This window comes from Lepeophtheirus salmonis, chromosome 10 (genome assembly GCF_016086655.4).
Source record: "Lepeophtheirus salmonis chromosome 10, UVic_Lsal_1.4, whole genome shotgun sequence".
NCBI lineage: Eukaryota > Metazoa > Arthropoda > Copepoda > Siphonostomatoida > Caligidae > Lepeophtheirus > Lepeophtheirus salmonis.
The window spans coordinates 19,258,021-19,281,282 of NC_052140.2; the positions used below are offsets into that span (position 1 = coordinate 19,258,021).

General features: G+C 32.6%; 1 protein-coding gene across 2 annotated transcripts in view; it reads right to left on the reverse strand.

Annotated features, from left to right (window-relative positions):
- Positions 1 to 5,847: 5,847 nt before the first annotated feature.
- The window catches only part of LOC121125444 (uncharacterized), a 134,004-nt gene continuing 116,589 nt past the window's right edge, over positions 5,848 to 23,262 (reverse strand). For both annotated transcript variants that reach the window (XM_040720642.2, XM_071891391.1), the window contains 4 exons: positions 13,144 to 13,383; positions 12,701 to 12,862; positions 10,808 to 11,664; positions 5,848 to 6,734 (listed from right to left, as the gene is read on the reverse strand). In XM_040720642.2, the coding sequence (XP_040576576.1) occupies positions 11,614 to 11,664; positions 12,701 to 12,862; positions 13,144 to 13,383 (453 nt within the window). In that variant the 3' untranslated portion in view covers positions 5,848 to 6,734; positions 10,808 to 11,613. The remainder of the gene's footprint in view (positions 6,735 to 10,807; positions 11,665 to 12,700; positions 12,863 to 13,143; positions 13,384 to 23,262) is intronic.

Genomic DNA, 23,262 nt, shown 5'->3' on the forward strand with positions numbered 1-23,262 from the left:
CCCCCCCAAAAAAAAAAAAAAAAAAATATATATATATATATACATATCATCCTTGTTAACAAATTTAAATTTTGATATGAGGGGATTGTTTGCACGGTTAAGAACATGTTTCTTCAACTTCTATGTAGTTTCTAAGAGCTGTGCTCCATCACTTTTGTGAAATAACCATATACCTCTGTTATTTTTGTCACAATTTTTTCAACTCGTTTCGTCTCGTCTCACCATCAATAGGTCTCGTTTAGTTTAATCCGTTTTCGTCTTCGTTTTGTTTCGTCTTTCCTTTGTCACAATTCGTCTCAGTTTTGTCACATTTCATTTCATCTTATCTAATTTCATTTCGTCACATTTCTTCTTTTCACGTTTCGCTTAGTCTTTGTTTCGTTCTCATTTCGTCTGTTCTTTCTTTCATGTATTGTTATTTAGATATAAGAATGCCATTTTTGTAATGAAAAAACTACTTTAAAAAATTAGACAAAGAAAAACGTTTTTTGCGTGTGCTCTTTCATTTTTTATTGTTTATTATTTAATTGGTCATGGCGGTGCTAAAAACTCCCTGTAAAAGAAGAATTATCTTCTATCTTTGGTGTAAATTGTTTTAAAAATGCAATAAAATAAATTAAATATTTTCCATGGACTAATGCTATTTTAAATGTAGAAAGCTCTCCTCTTTTTAGTAGTAATTCATTTTCAAAAAATTTAAGAAGGTTTTTTTTCAACTCCAAAACGTCAAGTTACAGCTTTTTGTCAGTTCTTTCGTATGGTTCCAAGTTCAACGAAGGCCAGAATTCTGCCGTCAAGAAGGTAGCCATGTTCTCTGCAACTTTCTGACTTTTGGAACTGAGGCTTGCTGGTCTCGAAGATGATCTTAATTTTTGAGTCCTCAACCTGTACTACAACAAGTCGAGTTTTTTTTCCTTGTACAGAACTGAGCTTGCTGGTCTCGGACTGTCTCCAAAAAAGTTGAGTCATTGTGTTCAAAAACAGTATGACTGAAAGACAACCATTTACTGTCTACATCAAATTCTGTCGCAGCCTGAACGTCTTTATTGCTGTCTCCAGTGTTCATACTTAAGATTATAAATCCTTAATTTCATTATTATAAATTATAAAAATAAAATTGTTTTGGTTATTAAATATATTCATAATTGTTCAGGGGCGATCGCAGGCGGTGGGCTGATGGGGCTGTCGCCTCCCCCCAATGAAGAAATCGTTGCTTTTTACTAGAAAAATTTCATATTTGAATAATTCCAAACCGCAATTGAATTAATAAAATTTTATTAATGTAATGTAAAATTTCAAAGTGTCACCCTGTAATTGCAAATCCAAATGGTTGACGACGACCTTAAAGAGGAATTTATTTTTGGCGCACTCCGTAGAAATTTGCATTTCCTATCATTTTTTATATACATACAACTGTATAGGGGGCGTGTCATTTTAAAGAAAGATTTTTAGAATACATAAACCAATTTATGGAGTTTGCTACCATTAAATACATAGGTAGCAATTATAATACATTTTATCAAGTCTGACAGGCCATTTAATACTTTTTATCTACATAAATAATATGTATTTCCTAGTGTTGGATTCGAGTGCTACTCAAACTATGAAAATAAAACTCGACTAAAATCGAATGATCAAACGTAAGGATCGGGATTTGAAATCTGCATCAAGTTTAGACCTCAATATCTTGGCATCCCTAATAATGTTAATAAAATTGTGATCATCAGATTCAAATGACTAAATTGTAAAAAAAAAACCACCAAATATTTGATATTTTCTCTGAATACAAGCGCTATGTGGCCATTATTGTGTGCCACCGTGCCGGGCACATACCCAAGGACGCAAATAGCTCCATAGATAAGAATGTCAGATACCTTATATGGATATTAACATATCCAGTATCATGCTATAATTTTAAATTGGTGCTCAATTTGAACCCAAAATTGGGCTTCCTAGCTGGCCGGTCCTTAACCCCTTGGACTACTTGCCTTATGGGGTGTCTTGGAGAGAGAGAGTCCAAGAAATGTCCACAAAACACTGTTGGCTCCTTGTGGGCTTCCATTATCAAGGGAGTGGCCCAACATGGACAAGGAGTTCTTTATCAAGGCCTGTACCAGGCTCAGAACCAGGTTAGAGGCTGTGGTTGAAGATAGAGGTGGTCGTTTTGAGTGATTGATTTCACTATGAATCCCTACATGGGAGAGGAAAAGATTTGTGGATTGCTTAATTGATTTTGGGAAATGATTTGAAATATACAATGTCCTTAAATTTTCCAGATTTAAAATGCCCACCCTGACAGATTAAGAAATAAAAATCTAGCAAGTAGTGAGTGTATTTCAAGCTCAGCATTTCATATTAAAAAGTATTGAAAAAGGGAGTAAATGTTTATATTATTGAGGTAAAGTTTGTCTGTGATTTTGTCGACTCTTAATAACTCCGAACAATGGAGGATACTCCTCCTATTCCTTATAAATTGTCTCGTCATTTTTGGCGGGGTATTTATTCTTTTGTTCCATTGCCGCCATATTGAAGTAATCAAACTCTTAAGGTGAATACTTAGACTTAGAAATTTACATCTCTCGTTATCTGAGATTTAAGAAGTATATACACTACATTATAAGAAATGTCAATGGAAGCTTGGGGATCATTAAAAGAAGTTTCAAAAATCATAGCCCTTTGTTCATGGTCTAACTTTATAAACATTATTTCCACCCGATCTTAATGTACGGAGCTGAGACCTGGAATCCTCCGAAAAAAAACAATCTCACTAAGCTCTTGCAAAAGGTGCAAGTTAGATTTGTGTCGTTTTTTCCTTCATTGGGAGGTAACGAGAACTATCAATGCGAAATCAAAAGACATGACCTCATTACTCTGAATCATAGACGTTCCATTAAGGATGTTATTACGCATAACCAAATTTTAAACAAAAAGATACTCCTATCTATATTAAACAAGGGCTACCCCTTCCATGAAAATAAGCTCTCTATTCACACTAAACCATCTACCTCTCAAAACCAAAATATGGACATTTTCAAGCATCGTTTTTATTATTGATTGGCTAATCTTTAGAATTCTACACCTCTATCCTTTTTTCAAGGATGTGAGGCTGACCTCATGCGATTTTTAGTCAATTTTTTTTATGTGAGTTATTGATAAATATATATTATTTACATTTTGGGAAAATTTTATTTTCTTAATTTTTTTTGTACTATTACTTAATTTTTTCCAATTTTAATATTCTTATCTTAAATGTATTACTTTGACTAAGAATGATAATTTTTACATTTTAATAACACTAACTAAGTCGATTGTTATAGGCTTTGATTATCGCCGCTGGTCGAAAATAAATATTCTAACTTAGATTTTGTCAGTTCAATGAAAAAAAAATATATTTTTTAACTTGATACTTTTACTTGAACTCGACTTGACTCGATGTTCAAAAACTCAAAATCGACTCAATATTATATTAATCCAACTCGAATCCATCACTGTTGTTTTCTTTTCATTTTGAATCAAGAATTCTATCAAATTTGTAACAATATACATACGAACAAATTATTGAGGCTCCGATTAGAATTGAGAGATGCAATCAATATGAATGAAGGCTTGATTAATTAATGCATTTATTCTGCGAATAAAGATTGAATTTTTTAGAGGCATCTACTACATAATAAATACTATGCAAACGACTCTGATTTAATCAGTAATTATTGACGAGAATAATCTCTTAATGAAAACAAAACAAAAAAACCTTCGATAGGGGGGTTGTAGCACTCTACTCTTTTACAATTCATCCTGTTTTTTTTTTTTTTTTTTTTGAAAAACTACTATATAATTTTGTCAATTTGGAAGATTCAATTCGTTAATTCAATTAAATTGGTGTCTTCATGGAGGTTGCATAATTAGTTAAAGAGTTATATTCATTGCATTCTCAGTGCCCCCTAGTGGACAAAAATGTATCATGTGGCCGTCGTTTAAATTTGTTTTACCTTCGTGTTAATAGCCCAATTTCACCCCCGTTCAGGCACCAATAGATAAACAGAAAGCATGAACAGCTCTCATTAAAAAAAAATGCAAAAATCAGTTGCATCAATTATTTCCAATATGAAATTACAATTATTGAATAATTGTGGGTTCACATCTTAACATTAAAAGTATATTTTAATTTATCCAACCACCGTTCAAAACACTGAAAATGGGCACAAAAGAAGCAGAAAAATTGATAGATGACGACAAAATACGGTGTAAAGAGTGGGAAGTCAAAACTTGCAGTGAAAATAAAGAAAAGACAACTCAAAACCAACTTGTGATAAGTTTGAATACTATATTTAGCCAGATTTTTAATAACAGCCTCAATACGCCAATGAACATATTGTCAGCTATTGAGGATGAAGGCCGTGTTAATGACGCACCACGTTGTCATGATAGCAGCTCGGAGATAATCCACATTTGAATGAGGGATGAGGCATAGATTCTTCTTCAAGACACAGCAAACTGCAAAGCCCAGGGTGTTTAGTTCAGGGCTGAAGGACGGGCCTCATGGAGGCAGGCCAGAAGTCAGCCATATTGTTGCTAGATAAGCTTTGGTTCTTCTTGGCCTTTTGGGGCTGCAATTGACTTCTTGATGAGGAAAAGTCCGTATGGAGATGACAATCCTCTCTGCGGATGAGATCGCACACTCCTTGGCCTTTTTTTTTCAGCTGTCGTTGGGTTGTGTAAGAAAACCTCGTATTTACAAATAAAGGGCATCAAATCGTAGTTAAATACTCCTCCATGTTTTTGGTCCACAATCTGTAGATTCTTATATAACTAGTATGGTAATAATATTTATTATTTTTGCTCGCAAAAATACCGTGTATGAATTCAAATAATACTCAATTTTTAAATAGTTGTTTAATATATTGATTATATATTTCACATAATAATATTATAGAATAAGACAATAGGAAAATTCATCACAAAAATATAACTATCAAATCAACAAAAACAACTTAAACCTAAAAAAAATACAAACACATAGTAGTTAAAAAAACATTGGTACAAAATGGGGGTTTTTGATTACAAATTACTCGTACAAATAAAATAGTAAAAAAATTAGTTTTTTGATTGACTAGATATTGCCATTTATTCCCACATTGCCTGCCCATAGAAATTAAAGAAATAATCCACATGCGAGTACATTGTATAGCAACTAGAGAAGTAAAAATATGCGTATTTTTAAGTGTGTGATGTTATTAATACATAGAGTTAAGTAGTTTTAATGAAAAAAGAGCCTGAGGAGAAGTGGTACACTTGAATTAAGAGCTTTGTTAATATCAGCTGCCTGTTATATGATTCTGGGGGTAGAAGTTAACACCACATTGCTCTATTAAATAATGAACGAAAAAGAAAAATGAGCACACGCAGAATAGATTTCCTTTTTTAATTTATAAATGGAGATCTTTCATTACAAAATTCTCAACTCTACTATTTCAAGCAAATTGCAAGTATATTATACTCATTTCCACGGATTTTAACTGTTCTAATAACTACTACGGTAGGGAAAATGAGCGCATTCTACGTGTAAATATTAAGTTAACCTCTTAACATAAAACATTTGCTAGTAATTGTTGTAATTTGTGCATTTTAAGTGCATGTGTTAATTTTTACAAACCAAATGCGCTCATTTTCCCTTCTCTAATAATAACATCATAATCCTTATAACTCTTCCTACATTAACGCTTGAAGTGAAGATTAATTTTTTTTTTTGGAAATTAAACTCTTTGTCCAATTCTAAACAGAAAATATTGTGGGTTTTGGGGGGAAATTCAATAAAAATGGATGATTTTTTATTTAAGATTTTTGAGCTTTTGGTTAGAAATTGAGAATGTTTTTCAAGTTCATGAAAAAAAAAGAAAATAATTTTCTCTACATATTAATATCTCTAAAATTAAATTTGTAATTTTTCAATTAAAGATGTAAAGTTTCAACACTTTTTTGATGAGGGAAGAATATATGTACGTTGTTTGCAAAACACTGGAAGGCTATAAGTAGGGATGTGAAAATTGTCGAAATCCTGGAGAGAATACATTTAAAAAAATATATATTGGTAATCTGATAGATATTAGTTCTTTTATTTTGGAATGTCCGCAGGGGTTAGGCTGGAAGGGCTGTAGCCCGTCCAAAATGAATAAATTTATCCTTTTTACTAGAATTTTTTTCCCAAAAAATTTAATGTTTAAAAAAAAATAACATTCCAAATTTTCTTTCTTACAAGATTTTTACATTTCTGATAAAAACTATGCATTTTTGAAATTATTTCTCTATTTTGAAAACGTATTAGCAAGTACGGAGGACTATTTTTTGTGATCCTTTTCAGTAGATATGTCGTTTATATCAAAGTTGCCTACATATACTTTCTTAATTGATGTACACTCACGAGGATATAGACAATTTTCACATCTTTGGGTTTAAGCAAGAAATTTTTTTCTTTCCCATTGAGGATCCATGAAGTTTTTGGTCCTCATAAATAACAGAATTCCCAAAAATGATTTATCTGCAGAGATAATAATAGAATCAAAGTATGATGGCGTTATAGGGTTGCGTTTAGACAAGACTGCCTTGAGGTAATGCGTCCAGATTTGTACGAGCCAATTGAAGTTGCAAATCCCGGATTTTTGGTGCAATGGACTGTGAAGAGGAAGATGAAGAATAGGAACATATATCTAAGAGTGCTCTGCTTTGTGGGCGGCTACCTAGGAATCAATAAGATTATATTTAGTTAATTATAGGTTTACGAGTACATAACATAGGTAGATATCGAGCGAGTTGATTTTTAATTAGGGTTTATATCTATGTATGTAGGTCGCTCAATATATTTATAATTTTTTTAAATATGGACATAAGTACATCGAAAATAGCCCCAAGGAATTTCCTCTTTTCATTCTACACATGAGTATATGTATAATTATTATTTTATTCAAAAATTGTATTTACCTCAAATCCCCCATTTTTTAAAAGAAATAATACGGATAAAAATAATTATATAATTTCTCAATTCAATAGAATGATTAATTACAATGTAAGTTGTAGAAAATCGGGATCGGAGGATTGTCCACAAGAAAATTACCCACCGGAATATTGCCATTGGCGATAAATTTTCCCACAATTATGGTAGATTTGCAAGGCTATACATTAACACTTGTCTCACCGTCCGGGACAGCGAATTGTTTATGTCAGATCGGTTTATATAATGTATATACTGATTTATAGTGATTCAACTATCTATTCGTTCCATCTGACGGTGGGTCTGATCTTTCCCAACCGTGGGACTTCGAAACATATTTTAAAACTACCATTCCCGCTTCAAATGACCCCTATAGAATCGCCTATGTTCCAGGTCAACGGATTATGCAGTACCGGCGGAGAAATGTATTTTCTATTGGGAGGGGGGATTATATATTGATTACGTCATCAGGTTTTTTTAGACTTAAAATTTTTCAGAAAGGGTGTGCGCAGGATATTTTTGTAACCGGGATTTGGGTTTTTTTGGATCAGCTTGGCAATTTTTTTGTGCTTTTTATTAGTGTTGGGGTTCGCTCTGGAAATCCTAGACCGCTCTGGGACCGTAACATTTTACGTTACGTTACAAGCTCGGTCTGGAAGTGTCTCATATAAAAATTCGGTTTAGATTGGTCCAAAGAAAAAATTCGGTCTAGTTCGGTCCCAAAAAAATCGGGTCTAGATCGATTTTACAGATAAATTTTTTATAACATGACATTTATGTTTTTTCAAGTACAATGACGTTATACGAAGTTTAAATAAAGATAGATTTCGATCCCGTCGTCTCTTATATGCATATAGTATTTTTCTCTAGAACTTTTTTGAAAAAAATGAATGGCAGTTGATCTAGAAAAAAAAAGAAGGTCTTTCATAATATATGAGACCGAATTAAAATCAGTCTATAAAGTGATAACCGAATTAAAATCGGTCTACAAAGTGAGACCGTGGTCTGGACCGAAAAATCCGTCCAAATCGCTCTAGAAAAAATCCCTTAAGACCGAACCAAAAAAAAAATTCGGTGCTGGACCGAATCTCAACTCTCTTTTTTTTTTATATATTTTAGGTATAAGAAAAATCCAAATACTGCCAACTTTTCATCTGAAAAAAGTAGTTTCCTTTATCCGTATTTGACTGTATATTCCTATGGTGCATATATTAATTAAGTTAAACATTTAATTTGTATGTTAAAGGTTGAATAAGGTTAGGGAATTCAAAATGCGGGACCCATGGGCTCCATCTAAAAAAATCCAATCTGTATAGTATTACTGATAAAAATATGAATTGATATTTTATGGGCAAGATGTTTTAAAATGAATTATTTCTTCATTAAATATCAAAAGAAATCCCTAAATTCAACAGTATTTATTAATTATTTACTCACAGGATCCAGTAATTTTAGAATCTGCTTCTCAGAATGACGATCAAAGACAATTTTCCAGGATATGAAAAGCCATAGGTGAAACTAATTGCTTCTAATTTTATTTTAACTTCAAGATCAAATTCAAAAAGAAACTGGGAGTATGCATTTAAAAAAAATAAATATATATTTTTCTGGGACACCTTATTGTACATTCATAAATGGTTATATATGTATTATTAATTCTGGTACGATTGCCAAATCTAGGGCAGGAATAGATAATGATCTTGGCTCCCTTGACCAGTAAGTACCAACAACCAGTATGTAATGGTCTCTACTTCCCCCCTCCATCCTCATAATGAAAACAACGTTTTAATTATTTATGCATTTTTAGAAACTTTCTGACAATAAAAACGGTCTAAGTGCCTTCCTCTATTTATGATGGCCTATAATTTATAAAGTTATAAATACCTGAAGACAGGTTTAATTACCAATTACACACATACACTAAATATTTCCCCTCTACTTATGCTAAAAGTACATATTACGAAGGTTGTAAATCTTAAGCATTTTCCGTGTGCAAAAGAATAAAAAACAAAACAAAAAAACGAAAATTAGAATTGTAACTAGTTTTGGATCAGTCCTTGGACTGATTCTTTTTTTTCCTCAACCTTTCAGTGTTTTTATTTTAATTAAGTCCGAACTTTTTTATCATTCAGGGCTCCTAAGAACCGATCCCTAGGTCTTTCAGTTCTACGGTCCTAGCTTTGTTTATAGCAAGGCTTTACTCATCACGTAGTTACCTTTATTGTATCACACAACCTTTTCTCGAAAAAAGAATTTAAAAAAGCCTGAAATCATCTGGTAGTTTGCCAAATAAGTCAAGCAGACCGAGTGTTATTTATTTCTTATGTACATTACATACATCCATTGTCAATTTATTCCTCCAAGTTTACACATTTACGTATATAGGTATTCATAATATCAAAATACTATATAGCATTTCATTTGATACTGTATGATAAATTTGCTTAGGTATATTTTAGTATAAGCGTAGCTATACATTTCTAGTTGTACATAATAGCCTAATAATTATTGATATAAATAATAACATGGCCAATGCATATGTATACGTCGAGAGATAAAAAAGAAATTGTATTCCTATCCTTTTGGAAACAGGACATAGGTATTTTTATAACTTATTACATCGTTTATTTATCAAAAATAAATAAAATATGAAAAACCCATGGTGTATCAAGTGAAACGAGGACATCAACAGCTAACACAAAAATACATAGGGTATTTTTGTGTTAGAAAGGAGGCTACACCGTGTCATAGCTATGATTGAGTAATAATAAAACCTAACAAAATCATAAATGATAGCTAGAACGTATAATAATCAGTTATAACCACACACTTCCTACTTAAAACTTTAGGCATTTTGTTTCTTGACTGAGGTTATGTTGAACATCTAACAGTGCATAGTTTGTAACTACGACAGCTGAAATGACGTAGTTACCATAAAAGACCGATAAAGACCATTCCTAGGACTGACAAATTTGATTAGGACGGCACAGATATGACAGCAGTCGTTTCAGTTTTTTTTTTAGAACGATTCATGACTAATTGTAACACTGATAACTTGACAAATGTTTGAGAAGAGAGTAGTTTAGCTCTCATGACGTTTAATTAAACTAAATGCAAGTCTTAGGACCGGTTCTATTGGTCCTTTGAATTTTTCATAAATGTTAAAAGCTTTGCATTTATTTCCCACAAAATATTCATATTTTCTTTATAACACGAACCTATAATATTTTTACTTTGTAATATAATTTATTATATTATATAGTAGAATAATTACAAGAAGGATCTGAATGACGTACCGAGGATCGATTTTATCTTCTTTAAGGACTGACTAGTCATTGGAACGTTTTAATTAGCATAAGTTTGAATTTTTTAATACCCATGAATATAAAAAAGATTATCTGACAGAACTGGACCATGGTCCTCAGCCCTAAATAAGGACCAACAAAACACTTATATGGTAGGAAAAAAATATACGCATGTTCCAATCTGACAGAACTAGACCATGGTCCTCAGCCCTAAATAAGGACCAACAAAACACTTATATGAGAGAAAAAAATATACGCATGTTCCAATCTGTTTCGAGCAAGGACCTTAGCAGGAATGCCTCTCTTATCGATCATCAATTGTACTCCCTATCCAACAAAGACTTATCTCCCACATGAGCACACTACACACTAGTTATTGCTGTTTATTTAGATGTTATCTCTTCAAGAATTAAAGAACAATGATAAGAGCTTTATAAAATTTAAAACATTGCTGAGGTTGCCAACAGCAAAAAATGCCTAGAATTTACAACCCTAGCTATTATTAGTAAAAACATACCTGAGAGGCTTGGCGAGGGTCCGGAACTAGCCACACCCGTTCGTGTATAGTAACCCGAATCATTATGCGAGTCTCCTCCTTCTGAGTTTGTGCCATTTGACAAAGTCAGTGGAGAAGAGTTAGGCCAGAGTCTAGCTGGAAGGACACTGAGTCCATTTTCTTTAATGGGAGGCATTTGATGAGGTGGAGGCCGATAGGGAGGAGGGCGTCTTGGAGGTAGGGCTGGTGATTTTCGAACGACATAAGTAGATGCGTCGTCATCGTAGGATATCATCATAATTTGATTCGTGGGTGTATTGGAGGATGATGCTCTGGGTACCTGCCCCAAAACTCCACGGCCATCATCCCCCAATTCGTTTCCCTCCTCTTCCAATAAGTCATCCTGACTAACTGCACGTCGAAGAGAGCCGGAAGCTATTTCTGAAATGAGATCCTTTCTACGTCTTTTAGAGCCCCGTATGGCCCCTCGGGCAAGGACCTCAATTCCTTTGTCTTCTGACTTTTCTCCACAAAAAGTCTCAGATACTTTATTATCCAGCCAATTAGAGAGATCTCCTTTAATGATGTCATCTCGAGCATCAATGTGACGATCCTGCAAGAGTCTATCACGAATGGATCGACGCTCCAGACGGTCATTGCACTCTACCCGCTCCTGATCAAATCCTTCTTTCATGGAGTGAGTTAACTGAGTTATTTGATCTTGAGTTTTTTTCTCCAGATGAAGGAGTCGATGCTCTAGCTTTCCGTGACAGGTATTGAGATGTTTCACAATTTCCTTGCGATCATGGTTGATCTTTTTCTCAAAACTACGAAAAAAATGGAGCACAGTGGCATACGTAACCACCGCTTGCAGGGCCCTAAAATTAAAAACATGATTTATGGATTAGTCTTATAGGTGAAAATAAGGTTTAGTGTTTGGGTTCGGTCTAAAAGTCAAAGAACGGTCTGAGGCAGTTTTAATTTTGTAAGAGCAGATGAAAGAAATTCGTTCCAAGTACGGTTTTGTAATAAAATTCGGTCAATACGAAAAAAAAAGAAAAAAAATCGTTAAAAAAAACAACAACTTCTTAACTTTTAAGTAATATTGCCTTAAATATCCCTTTCCCCTTAGAAAATTTCACCTTAAAACCATTTTGCCTCAAGGATATTTCGCCTTAATGTAAGAATAAATGAGATTTATACGTATTTTTTGTTATTTTTGGTTAAAATTGATGTTGCCTTGGAATTTTTTAATCAAAATATGTAATGCGTATTACTTTGAAACGCATCAAATGGTTGTTTTCTGTAGGAAAAAAGATGAAAATATGACACACGCAAAATTTCAACACATACATATTATTTAAATTTAGTCATTTAATGTGTTCGAACCAGATATAAAATACGTAATAAAATATAATGATATGACAATGATTCGAATGGAAAAAGTACTAATCACTTCTCGGTTATCAATTATCATTAGACATGATGGATTATTCCTACTAGAAAAGATTAATAGATTGACAAACAAGTATAATATGAGGTATGAGCATAATTCCATCAGTATTCCAACAGAAAACAAACCTTGAATGCATTTTACAGCAATAAATATTGCATATTTTGATTAAATAAATTCAAAGGGAAGATAAGTTTCAACCAAAAATAAGCAATAACGACGTAAAATCTTCCCCTTTTTATATTTTAAGGCAAAATGACCAGGCACCATCTTTTATTTTTTTAGATAAATAAATGTGGGGCTACGGATTAAATTTGGATTCAGGGCTATCTCTACAGGAATATCAGTTCATATTGGTCTATCAAAAATCCTTTAAGATCGAACCAGAAAAAAAAAAAAAATGGTATCAGACATTACAAATATCAACAGTAATATAATAGACATGAAATAAAACAACAAACCTTTCGAATGTTTCCTCCCAAATCCAGATAATATTGTTCTCCTGGAGAGAGTGGAAGAGAGGGAATGGTCTCTGGTTTAGGCTCAGGGAACTCGGATATGTCAGGAAAGTAATGACAACCGTAGGGCGACCAATTAGGAACTGTTTTTCTTCGACTCGTTCGCTGAAAAAAAAAATATATATATAAAAAGGTAAACATTTTTTAACTTTTTAAATGGCCTAAAATTATTTCTATGCAATAATTAATATTTTGTTATTTTCCTATTAAGAAAGGGCTCCATGATAATTAGCGTATCTACTTCATAAAAGATATAATATGTATGTACATAACAGTAAACGAAGCCTTGAGGAAGATTTTTATTTTTGGGATTTCTTCCCGTTTGCAACACCTCGAAGCCTTTTTTTTTTTTTGTTAATTTCTTAATTAAGGCCCTTGCAGCATACCTTTTTATGAGGAGTTTTTCCATCCATGACGGATTGAGCCAAATGATCATCAATGGGAGTAAGACAAGGAGGATTCTCTAGTAACTCAATAATGATACTCAATTCCTTTCGTTTGGCAATGTCTTTTGGGGACTCTCCTTGAAGGTTAAGAAGCTTCATATCACTCCCAGACTCAAGTAGGATCCTTACTAATTTCCGTTTGCCCATGGCGGAGGCAATGTGAAGCGGTGTGTCACCATTCTAAGGGAGGAAAAGAGATGGATTAAAAACTTACTGATTTTGAAAAAAAACAAAAAACATGTGATAGCTAGTCTTCTGTATTTTTCTAGTTACCTAATGTTGATTATTTTATAGATTAAATTAATAATTTTATCAGAATAAGTATCAATGGCAGCTTATAAAATGACACAAATTCTAAACGAAAGCCCTTGATTGTTTTAAATTAATAATAAATCCAAATCCTAAGTGCAATTTAGGTTGGGGTCTTCTGCCCCACTAACATTTCCAGCATAATAATTATTTTGGCTTCCATTTTGTCATCTTTGAAGATACAGCCAATATTTAAATTGTAAAACCAATCGCAAATGATTATTAAAATATAATGCAACCTCATTTTGGTAAAAGTTACAAATAAAAACTCGAGCTGTAAGCATTTCTTATTGTATAAACCTGGGGCTTTACTTGCTTTCATCATTGGAATGGGGGCTTAACCTCGAAAAATTATCAACACAATATACTAGCAGATGGTACCCATGTTGCTGAGCTGAGTATAAAAAAAGAAGGAGAACGAGAGTAAGAAGGAAAAATAGGCTGTATTTCGGCCAAAGACAGCCTCTTAAAGACCTAGAGACAATATATATATATATATGTTTGATTATTTACGTCTGCCTGCTAAATTTCTGACTGATCTGTTCGACTATTTTGGGATCAATGTGTGATAACACCAAAAACAGACTTATAAAAGAAACATATGATAATTTTTTTTGGAAGGGCTCAAGGCCTCAGTCCCTCTAAAGGGGCTATTGACTCCACGTTATACGAGTTTCTGAAGGAAATGAACCTCGTTGCATTGGACAATATATGTATTTAAAATGTGTTAAATCTGGTTTTTAGGGCGTTGCTTTCTTCAATTTTGAAACTATCTTAGGGTTTTTATTTAAAGGAGGACTTTTAATGCTTTCATCTATAAAATGTGATAGTTTTTGGTTATTATTAAATAATATAAGTCTTTTTTTACACTTTACCACCAAATGGGGCAGTTTGCAAATTTTCAGCCCTGATTACATATACATTTTAAAACTAGATTCATTAATAAATAACACTTGTTCCTACTTGATTGCACATAGTCAAACCATGAGAAAACCATTAGTTTTTTTAGCCCCCACATGTTAAAAACAAAAACCAAAAAAATAATAAAAATAAATTTGTATGTAAAGCTTAACATCTATTAGTATTAACATACAAATTTAAAAAGAACGAAGGAAAGAGAGAGAAAAAAACACTAATTAGAAGCATACGAAAAAAAAAAAAAAAAAAATACCATTTCTTGATGAAACACTTAAAATACAGTAAATTTAAATTAAGCTTCTTGGAAGAAAAAAAACAAGAAATATTGTAATCATAAAAAATAACATAATATATAATATAGCGTCAACCATTATTAGATTTGTAAAAAATATGAAATGGAACGCATGTGAAACTTTTTTTAGTTGCAACATAAACTGGGTTTTTAATCATTTTAGCTTTTATCAGAATTATTTAATCCTTGATGAAGAAAGATCCAAAAATAAAGACCCTCAAATACTCTACTGTTCTGAAGTTATAATTAGTGTAAGTCCCTTTTGAACTCAGAGTAGTAGCGATGCTCCACAAGGAAGTAATTTCTGCCTATGTCTTGTGATGTAGCCTTCTGTATTTATTAACTGGCCTGCTTTTTTTGCGATGGAGTTTCTTATCCTAACCTGTTGTCATTATTATTTGACTCCTATGTGTCATTCTTGCCAATGTCCAATGTGGTCATTCTGACCTTTTGAAGAATGTATTAAAGGAGAGAAGCTTAGCTCTCATTACGTTTGATTAGATCAGCTGCAAGTAGTTGTGAGAGGAAGAAAATAAACACAAATCCCACAACCAGATATAGGAATGACCTATACTAGGTTTAAATTACTCGGATGTCGTTCCTACATTCTCCTCCAAGTCCAACAAGGACTTGCGATTATCACTCCCGAGAAGCAAGTCCTTATTGTTACTCAACGTCTTTCATGAGCAGACGCACTAGTAATTTACTTAGATGTTACCTTATCAAGAATTAAATAATAATTGTTACAGTCTCGGAAAATAAAATTCTGTTCAGATTACCAACTAGGAAAAGCCGCATCCTCTTCTCTAGAACGAATTTTATACACCTTTTCTTATAACTCTCGAACAAATCAACAGTTCTGTTTTCTGTCTTTCATGAGCACACAGACTCGTGGTTACTCATTATGAAAGGATGTCAGGGGCATCCACAGGATTTTTATATACAGGTGTGTCCGTCTAAAACTGAACACTCCTTTAAATTTTACGGCTTGAGGGCTTGACGAGGGGTTCTCTTGTAGACATTAAGGCCAAGATCATTCTTAACTAGCAAGTCCATGGTCCTTCTGCTGACGTTAAACTCCCTGGGGAGGCGGCTGACGGTGACCTTGCTTCTCTTGTCCTCGACAGACTTTTTCACGGCAGCAACCATTTTGTCCGACCTTCGAGGCCTTGACTTAGATCTTGTGGTCGCCTCAGGAGTCCCTTTGGCTGTAAATGGTGGTGCGGCTGCAGTTCAGAACCTTGGCAATTTCAGAGGGAGTTTTTCCTCATGCGGGAAGTTCCAAAATTTCGACTCGACGCCTCTCCATATTACCGGCTGTTGTTTCACTGTTGCTATTTTGGTTTTGAACTAGTCAAGAACCTTGCCTCGAAGTATAAACTGGTTTCAACTCAATAAAATCACGAATATGTGCATGGCGTAAAATTTAAAGAAGTGTTCAGTTTTCGACGCGCATACCTGTATATATATATATATATATATTTTTTGGGTAGGTGTGTTAAAAAAATTTCAAATATTAAATTTTCCCCCTATTTTCGCGTAAATTTTTTCATCCTGATATATAGATCTAAACTTGTTCCGGATTATAAATTCCCACACTGTATATGTTGAGTAGTAGCATTTTCTCACTTGAAATCAAATACTTATCATAACATCCTTTAAAAATAATAAAGCCTGCACAGATTGTCAACTACAAAAATGCTTAGAATTTACCAATCTAATCATATTCCTCTAGTTATGAAGTACAAAAAGACTAAAATATTTAAATCAATTTCTTTTTCTTCACCCAAAAAGTTTGAATACATAAATATGATACAATATCCCTTCCTCCATATCATAAAAATCCACCTAAGCCCTCACTACGTCATTTTGTTTTCCTCCTGATTAACACAAAGGGATTAAGAAAATATCAAAAGATTATACGCTATAAAAAAACCAATAAAATATGTGATTAATTATGATTCTTGCTCATTAGCGACACACATAAAAGTCCATGATTATTTGTATGATTATAAATTAGAAAAAACGTTTTGTTGTGTACCTCAAATTCTTAATTTTATTATATTTCGCAACCTTTCATACAAAAATCAATAGAAAAAGATCAATTGGTAGTAAGACAATTCTTCCCAACTTTTTAGGAATATTTAAATTACTAAGAATAGTTTGCAAGAGCTAATTGACATTCAATCAATCAACACCGTTCATAACACTACTAGTAAGGGGAAATGCCAAGTACTAACGCTCGTAATTTATAAAATGAATCGTAAGTGCACAAATTAGGACACAAATCCATCATGACTGCACAAGTCTTACAAATGGCCAAATTTGTCTACCAAAGATACCATTTTTCCTCACTTAAAAGGGTCTGTACCATGCTTTAAAACACTTGCAAGGCCTTAAACTTATTTCCAGAAAATATCTTTGTGTAGGGGTAAAGAAATATTGCCCCAAAAACTCCTAGTCTTTGTTAAAACAAAAATCAATGAAACCCCCAATCATTGAGCACATCAGTGGCGTTCACAGAGGCTGGAGCTCCTTCTAAATCGATGAATCTTTTATTCTTGAGGAAAGAACGATTACGTTTGAGTGAACTCATAAAAACGGAGAATAGCAACATTTGTATCTTCGTCAAGGCCTAATAACTATGGCTAATGCGTAGGATTGCGACTGGTTTCAAATAAAACGAGATTACTCGATCTGCGTATTTCTGCAGCAAATGGTTATGACGAGAATACTCGTGACAATGAGTTTGTCAGGAGGAGGAGCAAACGTGAATATATAATTTTAATGGTAACTTACATGGAAAGAGAGGAGGGAAGACAAAAAAAAATAAAGCCTCGTAATATGAAACGCTTATAATTAAAATTTCATACTGGAAAATGCCCGAGTTTTTTTTTTTTTAATTAAGAGCCCTTTGCCAGATCACGATTTCTGTTGTTTTTCTTATTGTATTATGGTGTGTTCCATTTCTCTAGCCTACTTTTCCTGAGCGACACCCTCGCGCTTTCCCAGAATATCACTTATTATATTATATACCTATATATAATATATTATTTGAAATTTATATTAATAGAATATTAATAATAAAAGGAAGAACCCAGGTTGGCCAGTCTACGCCCAATGTAACATAGCTTTTCGATAAATTATGATCAAATTAAGTTTTCTTAATTATATCTACTTTTCATATTATTTATGAAAGAAGAGATTTAGAGTGCTTTTTAAATCATTTCTAAGTGTTTTAGGTGGAGCTGCTCAATGTGAAAAACTACCCATTTGGCTCATGTGTCTCTTTTAAAAATTGCCTATATATTAGTGTTGAAACTCGGTCCGAGATTGAATTTATTATAGTTTCGTCTTAAAAGTCTACGACTTCACAAAAAAAAAGAACGTTTTTTCCCTTCAAAATTGGCTTTTTCTAAAATTATGATTATTATTTTCTTTAATTCACTTTATGAAGTGGTTTACCCATAACACTTTTCAAGCCATTGCTTCACTTGAACTGTGTTTTTTTCACATCAAAAAGCAGTGTAAGTACTAGATAGAGTAAAATACGAAATTGGTTTTGATCCATTGTTTTGAAAATAACAAAAGTATCGTATCACTTAGCATAAGAATTCACAAAGTCAAGAACAAATTGTCATGAAATTTTGACAGCTGTCTTTTGAAGGTTGTGACACACTGAAATGATTAAAAAATAGCTCAATCTATTTGTGAAACCTGGGACTTTCAGCCCATGTGTTAAATAGTTGTTTTTTTTGCTAGATTGATTAAGACCATAAATTTAATCGTTTTTATTTTGTGGACATATTTTCCCCATTTCAGTTATAGGGGATGTATACATACAAAACTTTAAGCTTCCTATGAAGTCATTGTAACCATGAACGGGCGAATGTAACTAGGGACTATGTTCTAACTATGTAGGGACGCAGTAAAAATAGCAATAAATTATATTCGATAAAAATATACGGCGGTTGTGCTGTTTGGCAAAATCGGTCAACAAATACATCACGATCCAGAGCTTTGGAATTCGTTACTCTATGCTCAGGACACCAAGATCACTGAGCCTCTCATCTGCTGTGATGGCCTGCATAAATTTAATGGTCGGGATCTCCATGCTCTATATATGATAATGTGTTTATTGAGACTCGCGAGAAAAATTGTCATAAATACATGATTGCTGTATTTTATCAGCACAACAGTGTCCAGGAATATATGTACAGGGTCACAGGCTACCTTTTTCTTTATTTGTTATAAGGTGTATTTATTATACGTTCTCAAACACATCCATGAAGTTTTGAGCCAAAAAATGGTAAAACTCCTCTAATCCAGGACTCTACAACTCATGTAGAAATATGAAACGTGTTGCATGATAGAGTTAAACTTCATTTAATGATCCCAATGCTCACAAAATTGGGAAATACAGATGACGTGTCATCAAGAATTCAGCTATGAAATCAGTATAGATCCAATTTTTCAATGTGACTGCTTTAGAACAAATTCCATTGAAGGCGCAAATGTCTCAGACGGCTATGCGTTTTTCAGAGCGGACCCTAACACTAATATCTACCCATAATAAAATACTTTATAGTATTACCATTAAGTAATATAATATTAGCAAAGTGTTGAGCCATACAAATTCACTAGATTCGTTTTAATACAATTATATGATTTTTTTACAAGAATTTTAATTACAAAATGTATTGTTATAATTGAATAACAAAAAGGCATTATCATTCTGCAAAAAAAATGAAGAAAAAACTAATTATTTCAGTATGTATAATAAGGAGGAAACAAAAAAATAACTAACACAAGAACAAAACAATCTTAATAAATAAGATATTATTCTGGCTACTACTCAACATATACAGGGTGGAGATTGATTTATAATCCGGAACAAGTTTAGATCTTAGTATCTTGAGTATCCTGAGATCCATGTTTTTGAAAGTCTGCTCATCAGATTTAACTGACAGAACTGTATAAGAAAAAATACAAAATCCTTGAGGTGACCTCCTAATACGAAGGCCCTGTAGCCATTATAGTGTGCCTCCGTACCGGAAGCATACCCAAGAAGATTATTGGGGTGTACTGTTGACGATGTTGTCAAGGCTTTCAAGGAGTCTAATGGGGAAATAACATATGAAAGGAAGACTCATTCTTAAATTATACAAATAAATACCTAAATTTTATAATATTTATTGTTAACTAACGATATCCAGATACTTCCCGGTAAATCGCTCAAAAAGAATTCACAGGAAAATAGAAAACCTCATAGCTACAACTAATAAGCGTGTCTATCTATCTCAAATGTTTTGCATCTGATAAATAAATAAAAAAAATAGTTTTTATTTTTCTTCAAATATCTTTAATGGTTTTCTACTCTTTGAAAAAAGTTTTTTTTCTCTATAAAGGTAAATATTATGTTATATATAAAAATGAGATTTTTTTATAATTAATTTGAACTCAAGACCGAGAAAAAAACATCTTTCAGGTATTCAATCAACGAAGAGATCATTAATAAAGGAAAATATACCTAATTGCCCTTTATTATTTGAACCAAGTTATCTTTGAACATAAGTTATTACATATGTAAGTCCAAGATACATCAAATAACGTATAAAAGGCAACCCCGATCTAACAGCCACATATTCTGAGCGTGTCACATTACCAAGCGGACATATACAGTTATCAAATGTAGCATACCTGGTTTAAGAGAGGCACTATTAGTAACTTATTCCAGATTTCCCTTTTCAGACATCTTAGTGGAGGGTCGAACATAGTTAAATAGGTGAAATTACTCGGATGCCGATCCTCAATTTTACTTTAAGTCTAACAAGGACTTATACTCATATTTCCCGAGCAAACCCTCATGCTTAGTGTTGGGTCGCTCTTTATTTAGAACTGAAGACTGCAGACTCGTCCAGTTGAGTCTCAGTTCGGTTCAGTTCAGTCCTAAAAAATATAAAGTTAAGTCCTTGTTGACGTCACTCAATGTTTATTTTTTAAATGAGTTATAGTATTGACAGTCAGAAGGACCAACAATCTTAAGGCTACTAGTCCCAAGGATTAATTAGACTTGTCCAAGACTGGACTGGGCTGGACCAAATAAATAAGGGCTGACGTAACATTAATCATTGCGACTCTCCATTTTTCATGAGCTCCCCCCCCCCCAAGACACACTAGTTATTACTTTATAGTTAAATGAATCCTTCTTTAGAATTAAATAATAATGATAGAAGCTTTGGAAAGTAAAAAACAAACTTTTTCCCTGATAGTTCTACGGCGATCTTCAAGAAATGGATTGGATTCTAAATATGATGTTATTTTAGTGATATAAAGAAGTCTGTAATGTTATTTTAAATGCAATGCACACACGACTACCTGGTACAAAATATGTACATATACTTTGAAGGAAATAAATACCCCTGGGAGTGGAAAAACAGGATTTCAGGATCAATTAAAAACAAATAATAACAATAAGAATATTAATGATAATATAGGTCATTTCATGCGCCAACAAACTCAAATCCAAAGGCTTGAATATAAATTATAAATACATTATATGTACAAATAAATTAAACCATTTAACAGATCGAGCGGTTTCGCCTTTTTCGTTCATGATATTATACAATCTTTTATATATTTATTAGTGTTAGTTTTCCGTCTTAAAAACAATGCAAAATGGGGTTGAGATCGCTTTCATTTCAATCTTGTTCTAAAACTATGTTGCCAACAAAAAAACAAACAAGAAAAAAAAATATGGATCTATTACATTAATTATTTTTTTAAGAAAATAAATATGGTTTTTTTTAAGAGTTAACTTTTTTATTAGAAAAGGAAAATCCGGCCTTAACAAATCTTTGACTAACCGGACAAAAAATTATATGTTAGCCCGAGTTTCAACACTGATATTTAGTGTTATGTATGCAGAATGGGGGACCCAAAAAAAAGAATATTCATATTTTAACTAATTTAACATTTATCTGTACGATTATAATTTCGGTCCAAGGTTTGAAATCAACATAAAAAAAATTATTTTCACAGTCTAAACTTTGGTTTGTCCCGAAATATCCGTAGAAATCAGTCTAGATAAAATCACTTAAGCTGCTCGAACAATATCACTCGATCTGAGTCTCAACACTAATATTTATATTGGTATATGAAAAAAAACAAAAAAACAGCCCAGAAAATAAATAATTTATTCAATATGAATGTGTTTGAAGTACTGAGAGTACTACAAGAAGTGGGCGAGTGAGAAACAAAGTAAAAATTAATTTACATGAAATAGTAATTATCGTTCCTTTTGTTAATAAATTCTTAAATGAACATCTTATACTAACCACATAGGTACATAGATCTATATAATATACAGTCAAATCCGAATAAGATAAAGAAAGTTCTCATACACAAATTTTTTATTGCATAAAGTTCTTCGCATAAAAGTACCATGATCCTAAAAAATAACTTCAAGTATTTTGACTACCTTAGGACGTAATTTTGCATAGAATTTAAAAAAAAAAATCCCCATTAGAATGATAAAAATATTCGTTAAATTCCCACGGGCCTTTGGTTTTTCTTATATCATTTGTCAATTCTAATATAATATTGTTCGAAGAAGATTCGTTTAATATAATATTGGGTATGACAATCACCCATTTGAGGAAACGTAAAATTGATCTTCCTTAGCGAAAAAATGCAAAAAAAAAAACCTGTCTATGTGAAATGAATATGATTTTAAATCAATAGCAATTTATCTTATTTCAATATCCAGGTAACTAATTTGCTTAAGTCAGTGATTCCTATCCGGGATCTAAGAAAATTATCGAAGTTCATGAAGAAATATATTTTCAAAAGAAAAGAAAAAAAAAAAAAAACGAACTCCCAAGGTTCTGTTATAAAAAAAGTCATTTTGAAAAAAATAAATAAACCGAGAATCCCTGATTTAACACTAAAATGACCGAGGTATAGTATATTTGACAGCATTGAATTTTCAAAGTCAATTTAGCCTTGGTCATAATCGGAAATGATTTCACTTATTTGATTACAAATTATTTATTTTTTTACACCATTTTTTTAATCTTTAAAAAAATGGACAACTTTTAAAGCTTTTATTAAATTGTAATAATTATATACAAGGGTCGAGAATGAAATTAACACCCTCTTTGGGGTCACCCTGGAACCAATTGTCGTCGTAAATTCATTTTTTTAAATGCACTACGGATCCATGTCCATAGACCTCGTCATCAACGCCTGCTCCCACTTCAGAGGCTATATCGAGGCTGTGATAGAGGATGAGGACAATTATATCGAGTAGGGATCAAGACACATAGCCTACAATGCCCTGGTTTTTTATTTGAAATAGAAATGTTAAAAATGAAAGGATTTTATGCCGTTTTTTGTAAATACGAGAAAGGTCATCTTATGTCCTTTTATATTACTATGATTGGTGTATCATTTAATTGAATATTTTAGCAAATTTATTATATTTCAAAGTGTGTCATTGTTGACACCCTGATCCTTTAAGGTATATATAGTATTTTTTT